This window comes from Nicotiana tabacum, chromosome 1 (genome assembly GCF_000715075.1).
Source record: "Nicotiana tabacum cultivar K326 chromosome 1, ASM71507v2, whole genome shotgun sequence".
In the NCBI taxonomy this organism is placed as follows: Eukaryota; Viridiplantae; Streptophyta; class Magnoliopsida; order Solanales; family Solanaceae; genus Nicotiana; species Nicotiana tabacum.
Window position 1 is genome coordinate 3,308,673 of NC_134080.1, and position 8,286 is coordinate 3,316,958.

Here is an 8,286-nt window from a genome sequence, read left to right on the forward strand (position 1 = left end):
AATTACTCTTAATATCAGAGGTACAAGAGAGATAGTACAACAATCATATTCTATAATGGCTCAATGATAAATCCAGTTAGAAGAGCACCAGCCTCATAAGAAGTCAGTATGAAGCTCTCACCGAATCATGTAAAGAAGTGCAAGTATTATAATAGAAGTTCAAGTTGTGGATGTGAATTATACCTAGGTGAAAGGGAGGTCATGAAAGAGATAGAAGATATTATGCAAGACTTTAAAGTTAGTAAGGTAAAGGTGAATAACGTACAAGATACTCAAATGTAAAAGGTTGTGAATAGTCCATACTTGATAGAAGGCTAGAAATCGCGGGGATTCAATGTCCAGGAATGATAGTGGCATCGTCAGTGGCATATCTTTAACATAGGCACCTCTAGGTATCGAGAAGTCTAAGTAAGAGGGTAAAGTAGAGTTAGAGACGATGTGATGTCTCGCTTGATGTTCCAGAATAACACAAGGAAATCTATGATGCAAGCAAGTTGAAGGGAGGTTGCAAGTAGTATAAATAGATATATGTAGGTCGCAAGCTAAAGTATGATAGAGCGACAAGGTTTTAGGAAGATAGGAGTATGGACAAGAAAAGGCGAGTGAGAAGGTGACGAGAATGGATAAGTTCTCGGGAATAAGCCCATGAAAACAAGAAAAGCTGATGGTTTCTCTAAGTTATAGAAAGCTCAGTATAGCCTGAATGAACTCAAAGGAGTCTAAGACTAGTAGCATTTAGAAGAGATGGAATGATGCTCTGGTAGTAGAATGATGGTGTGATTATGATAGATAAAGAATGACGTTTGGGCCTTTGATTGAGTAATGACTTGAAGAGGATTTCATGAATTGTATGGGATTAATTTACCCACATAAAGTGAATCACATTGGGATGCTATGAAATACGGTTACGAAAGTATAGTATCGCCCCCAAGTGGGTCAAGAAAATCTTTAAATGTTTCTCAATGCCACGTGAGCCCTAGTAATTACGTAAGAAGTTCCAAGTTAACAGTGGTAAACTGTAGATCAATATTTAGGCAAATCAAAAATGGATGGACAAAAGTCAAAAAATATGAGATGAGATTAAGCCATCATTCTTAAGATGAACAGTAATGAGGGAGCATTAAATTACTTGGATTTATACATATGGGATAAGCAACGAAAGTAACTGGGAGTTTGGTAGCAGACCTCAGTAAGGATAAATTGAGGTAAGAGTTATGGTATAATATGACCTACCTAGGTGCAATAAAGTTATACGGATGGACAAACGAAATAAGGTATAGCAATTTCGTGAGTACAACAAAGTACTGAACGAAGAATTCAATATACCCATAGATGCCCAGAGGGACAGTTTATCAAGCTTTGTATATGTTTACAAAGTGAAGCATAGAGATTGGGTAAAAGCTGGAGGAAAGAGGAGAGGAGAATCGCATAGGCACACATACAAGGACAAAGACGTACATACTACATGATAAAAGGTAGCAATAGCTACGAGATTAGAAGAATTCCGACCACACGCCATGGGGTGAGAAAGAGGCCTACAGGTGATACCCTGGACTTAAGATTTATTCACAGAACAATTACCTTAGAGGGACAAGAAAGTACTAAAGTATCTGCAAGTGCTGTAGGTTATGATAATGATAAGTGCATCAGTCAACATTCGAGGACGAATGTTCCAAAAGGGGGAATGGTGTTACACCTCATATTTTCATATATGAAAGTACACCATAAGTAAATTGATGAAAGTTCGGAAATGAGATGTTACATCTCGCAGTTTTGTATATTAAAGTTTCGTCATAAGATTAATCGATGTAAGCTTGAAAATGGGATTATTTTGAGATTATAAGTATTACGCTACTTCAAACAAGTGATAAGTAAATTCTTGAAGGTGAGAGGGTAAGCGAATCGAAGAGAGTGAATTTCGTCGAAGTTTGTCAATTTGAGATAAAATACAGCCCGCGCTATAATAACCCGTATTTATGGACTAGTGACATACAAGGTACCACATGACAATGATAGTAAGAGGCATAAAGTGTGTTAAAAGTGAGTAGTATTTTAAGTAATTTGAGATAATTCTTAATTATGTGGATATTTGATTAATTATGGATTTTGGTGGAAGATTAACAAGATAATTAAGGACTTGTGGATAAAACTTAAAGGTCTCTAACATAGCAGCCCCAAGAAGCTTTGATAATGAGTCTTAACTCATAAAGAAAGATGGCACAATTAAAAGGGATATGTGACACCAAGTCTTACAAGGTGGGTCCCACACCACCAAGACTAAAACCTCTTTAATTCACAGAAAATGTGTTAGAAATGAGATTCACAACAAAGTGGAAATGGTTACATCAAAATCTCCAAGACATGCAACAACGGGATTCACACAAAATGTGTTAGAAATGAGATTCACAAGAAAATGGAAATGGTTAAATCAAAATGTCCTAGACATGTGTTAGCAACGAGATTCACAACAAAATGGAGATGCGTAATAGCAACGGTATTTGCAATTCTAAGAGGACAAGGTACAGTCTTTCTCAAGAATATCATACGGATTTTCCCTACTTCGATACGTTGTTACGTGTTGTCGCAATTGACATGTGTTAGAGGGATTATCAAGAGAATCGACTCAGGTATGTTAAGGCTACCCCTTCCTTCTTTTTGGCATGATCCAAATAATACAAATGAGATGAGCAAAATATGCAACTTTCATACATGACTCTATTCATAGAAATACTAAAAGTGTCTATATTCTTGATTCCCCATGTGAATTATTATTATATCTTCTGTTCATGGGTCTCAGAAAAATACGTATTTGATAAAGTTTATCCGAAAGGCATATTGATTTTTACGGTATTCTGAGAAAATTTTATTAACGTATTTCTTATGCATTTCATGCATTTATACATGTATATTGACCCATGAACAGATGGCGTTATATACACGTATCTATGTATATTATATTTATATGGGATATGGGAAAAGGTTACGGCGTTATATACGCACCACCACCTGATCAGCTGGTATACGTTGATGATTTTCCCATACTGGCTGAAATGATATGACGGGATGCCCTCAGAGGCTTGATGATATTATGAACGCATGTACCTATGCATGACATGACATCTATATGCATATGCATGATATCATAAAAATAAAATGATTCACAGAGCTATGCATACATACATGTCGAGTCTTTTACTCCATGTTTCTCTCATGTCTATTATTTACTGATTTTCATTCCTTACATACTCGGTATATTATTTGACTGACGTCCCTTTTGCCTGGGGACGCTGCGTTTCATGCCCGCAGGTCCCGATAGATAGGTCGAGAGCCTTCTAAGTAGGCTATCAACTCAACGGAAGATTTTGGTGCGCTCTATTTGCTTCGGAGTTACTTGTTTGGTTAGTATGATTTTGGCGTGTATTGTTTGATATGGCGGGACTCTGTCCCGACCTTTATAAAAATTATATATTCTTAGAGGCTTGTAGACAAATGTCATGTACGTAAAAGATTGTATGGCCTTGTCGGCCTATGTTCAGTATACGAGTGGTTATTTTGGTCTTATAGGCCCATATATCTTATGTATAAGTTGGTATCACATGATGTATTCTACTTATATCACGACAGTCTTCCGGCTCAGTTATCTATGATAGTATGACATTAAAGGATACGTTATGTTGGTACGTAGTTGAGTACGGTACCAAGTGCCCGTCGCGACCATCAATTTAGGTCGTGACACCTAGGCCCTCACGGATTTAAAACGCGTCACTAAGGTCTAGTGCTTTTTAATTTATATACCTAGAATCTCTCTTGTATTTTGCCGATATGAGACTATGTCTAAAGTATGGGGTGTTACCCCCGTCTAATCGGGATTTCCTAAACTTAGTTGAACTCTGACCCACCATCGGCATGGCTGACAGAAGAGTGGATCTAATACCATCTGTAACACCCCAGCCCGCTAGTGATATTGTCCGCTATGGGCCTGGCCCTCACGGGTTTAAAACGCGTCACTAGGGTCTAGTGCTTGTTAACTTATATACCTAGAATCTCTTTTGTGTTTTGCCGATGTGAGACTCTGTCTAAAGTCTGGGGTGTTACCCTCGTCTAATCTGGATTTCCTAAACTCAGTTGAACTTTGACCCACCATCGGTATGACTGACACAAGAGTGACTCTGATACCATCTCTAATAGACCAGCCCACTAGTGATATTGTCCGTTATGGGCCAAGGCCCTTACGGGTTTAAAACGCATCACTAGGGTCTAGTGCTTGTTAACTTATATACCTAGAATCCCTCTTGTGTTTTGCCGATATGTGACTCTGTCTAAAGTCTGGGGTATTACATATATTTTTCAATTTGAATGATAATTATGTGAGCCTTCGCAACTCATGTTAGACCTTTGCGCCACGATTCATAGACTCAAGTAAACATTGCACAAGTTTGCCACTTTTCGGATTGGTAATTGAAAGATAGCTGTGAATTCGAATGTAATTAACAGTAATCACTGCTACAGTCTATTTGGCCAAGTTTTTCTAAGGTCAAAAGCACTTTTTTTAAAAAACTTGTGGTGTTTGGCCAAGCTTCTAGGGGGAAAAGTGCTTTTGAGTAAAAGCAATAATTTTGAGAAACAGAAAAAGTAGTTTCTCCTTTAATGCACTTTTTGAAAAGTGCTTGGAAGCAGGTTTTTTAAAGTTTGGCCAAAAATTAATTGTTGTTCAAAAATACTTCTCAAATTGATTAGTCAAACACAAACTGTTTTTTTAAAGTACACTTTAAAAAAAATACTTGATTTTAGAAGCTTGGCCAAACATGTTATTAAATGCAGGAAGAAAATTTATAATCACTTTCTCACAAGAAATACAAAACAACAACAACAACAACAACAAACCAATATAATCCCACTTAGTGGGGTTTGGGGAGCGTAATGTATACGCAGACCTTACCCCTACCCTGGGATAGAGAGGCTGTTTCCAAATAGACCCCCGACATACTTTCCTCTAAGAACTTCCACCTTGTTCTTGGGGAGAGTCGAACTCACAACCTCTTGATTGGAAGTGGAGGTTGCTTACCATCATAGCAAAATGTACTTTAATATTATAATTTTAATATTAAAATACATTAACACCTTGGCCAAACAGGTTATTAAATGCAGGAAGAAAATATAGAATCCCGAGAATTTACAACATAATATACTGGAGTTCAAATTTTATGCAATTTAAAACTCCAGTACAATTTGTTGGAATTCAAACTTATATAAGTTAAACTCCAGCATTATAAGCTGAAATTTAAACTCCACCACAATGAGCATCCATCTCTGTAACTGGTGATGATTTAGAAACTCAGACAGACAATGCTTCTTTGATTTAGAAAATTCGCACAATGTTTTGAGGTTGAATAATTAATGAGTCATGTGATAATTCTAAAGTCCCCAAATATTCTTACCTTCAAATACCAAATCCTCAACAAACATGTATTAACATATTTCAATCAAAATAATCAACAAACCTAAGTATAAAAATTGAAGCTGTTGTTGGTTATCATCGGCGGTTCTAGTTGCCGAAGATTGGGAAGCTTCACCGGAATAATCGACGGCGACGAACGGGCGATGATACGAAGCTGGATTGGTAAGTTTTACTTTATAATATATATTTGTTTTATCTCTTCTTTCCCAGGATATAACCCGCCCATGTAAAGAAGAGTGGAGGATTATTGATGCGATTTTAAGAAAATGCACAAAAAGTTGGTCTGTGTGATTTTGTTCAAATATAGGATTTTACTTGCACGCCGAGTCCAAATCCTAGTTCCTAAATGAGAAAAAATTTGGGTTTGTCATTGGTATTCCAAATCCATGTCAATATAGGAAGTTGCTTGCTCGCCTATATAATTCTTTTGTTTTGCTCTTTCTCCTTGCCCTAGAAATAGAGAAGCCTCACATCCTCAAACTATGGCGAACTGGGCAGAGTTGCCCATCGATCTGATTACTGAGATTGCAAAGCGTGTTAAAGTGATTGAAGATTTCATTGCTTTTGGTGCCGTTTGTACCTCATGGCGAACTGCTGCCCCAAAGCTTAATTTTGATGTGCTTTCGCCCCAAGTCCCATTGCTTTTGTTAGGTGCCAAAGATGACGATTATCGAGAATTTTACTCTCTTTCCAAGAAGAAACTTTCACTCATATATCTCCCGGAAGCTAGAGGACAAGAGTGTTTACCATCCGAGGGATGGCTTTGCACCGTGGCAAATAATACGGGGGAGATGAACTTGTTGCATCCTTTCTCTCGAATCAAAACACAGCTTCCCTCCCGAAAAGACTTACTGTCTTTTCATGGTTTCGATTATCTCGAAAGACAACGTGAAGGGAAACGTTGGCACTGCATAGACAAAGCTATCTTATCTGCAAATCCATCTCTTACATCAGATTATGCGTTGTTGGTGCACTATTATGCAGGAGGTTCTTGTTTGGCTTTTTGGCGACCCAGAGATCTTAATTGGACGGAGATTGATGTTGTTACTGATGGTGGAGTCTGCAATATGATTTTTTGTAAGGGCCAATTTTATTCCGTGAGTTACCGTGGGGAAGTATGGGTTTATGATATTGCAGGGCCTAGCATTGCTCAACCAAGTGTACAAACACGCTTGCTTGCTGAGCTTGAAGATGATATGTTTAAGCTGCCTTCAGTTCAGTTCTACCTAGTTGAGTTATCTGGTGCATTATTACTTGTTACTCGATATGTCATTTTAGTTGTATGTGTCTTATCTAAAGGTTGGAGGCTGAAGCAGGTTTGATCCCAGGTTCAATAGTAAACAAGTTAGTAAATTTCAGCTATTGTGCACACACTTATATCCCACTTAAGAAGGACCATTTTCTAGCAATATACCTGTAAAATATTTTGCTTGATAATTTCATATGCTGATGTTACGTACGGTGCTCGAGATCAGAAGATGTTATACTTGCATCTGTTACATTGGCAAAGCTGATCAATAAGAATTATGTATATGTTAATATTTGCTTTATATCAGTTTAGCCTTTTGTTGCATTATCGCATTTATTTGATTGACTTGGTTGCTTTGATTCTTTTATATTGAGGTACAACCGACTGAAACTTTTCGATAACTAATCTTTTTAACAACACCAAGGAGGAATTGTCTAGCGATGTTATTGGCTGGTTTTTTACCTCAATTACACACGGGATCAATGAACTCCAGTACAGAATTTATATCATTTTCAACTTTGCAAGTATAACTTGCGTCGCACATGGGAAAATCGACTCATATTCAACGAACTCTTTAAATTTACTAGTATATTATATAATTTTGGTCTTAAGTATGCTAATGCAGCACATCTATATGTGGGGTCCAGCCCACGTTCTAAGGAAGTTGTTTTCTTCCTTTCTTCTTCATTTTCAAAGTTGGCAGAAGCAGACAGCCCACGTTTCTCATTTTTCTGTCAAAAATGACAGGCTGTAGAAGTTGAAAGGTCAAGGTTGGTAGGCATATTTTGCCTATAAAATGAGAGCTTCGGCTCTCATTCTTTCATCACAATCTCAGAGGAAAATATATCTGAGAGCTAGAAAGAAAGAGTGAGGTTTCACAGACACGATATAAGAAAATAGTCTGTGAAGAAAATAGAGAGTGTGAGCAATATTGTAGTGAGGTGAAATATCAAAAGAGGGTTATTTCTTTTGAGTATTGTAGTGGTCTTTGTAGTATTTTACTCGGGCCTATAAAGTGTAAATTCCTTACTATAGTGATATCAGTTGCTCCTCTCGGGGTCGTGGTTTTTCCCTTATTCAGAAGGGTTTTCCACGTAAAAATATTGGTGTCATTGTTACTCTTTTATTCTTGTTAATTACCGTATTTCGGTGCTACATTATTATTCCCCTTTTATTACCGTGAATATTATTTTGGTAGGGGGTTTATTCCCAACAACTGGTATCAGAGCATAGGTTCTGCTCGTTCACTGAAATACTATTCACTGTCGGTAGTACTATACTTGGTGAAAAATAAAAATGTCCGAAGTAAATTACGAGGTAGCAAAATTCAACGGAGATAACGGTTTCTCAACATGACAAAGAAGGATGAGAGATCTGCTCATCCAACAAAGATTACACAAGGTTCTAGATGTTGATTCCAAAAAGCCTGATACCATGAAAGCTGAGGATTGGCCTGACTTGGATGAAAGAGCTGCTAGTGCAATCAGGTTGCACTTATCAGATGATGTGGTAAATAACATCATTGATGAAGACACTGCACGTGGAATTTGGACAAGGTTGGAAAGCCTATACATGTCCA

The 8,286-nt window shown here is 37.4% G+C and overlaps 1 protein-coding gene across 1 annotated transcript; it reads left to right on the forward strand.

The window, feature by feature from the left end:
• Positions 1-5,299: 5,299 nt before the first annotated feature.
• LOC107769323 (F-box protein At2g17036-like) lies at positions 5,300-6,974 on the forward strand. The gene is made up of 2 exons (XM_016588529.2): positions 5,300-5,620; positions 5,913-6,974. Exon 2 carries the CDS (start codon positions 5,941-5,943, stop codon positions 6,778-6,780), a length of 840 nt encoding a protein of 279 aa, XP_016444015.1. The 5' UTR covers positions 5,300-5,620; positions 5,913-5,940; the 3' UTR covers positions 6,781-6,974.
• Positions 6,975-8,286: the final 1,312 nt, after the last annotated feature.

Coding starts and splice junctions, on each gene's coding strand:
- LOC107769323 (XM_016588529.2), top strand. CDS start 5,941: ATGGCGAACTGGGCAGAGTTGCCCATCGATCTGATTACTGAGATTGCA.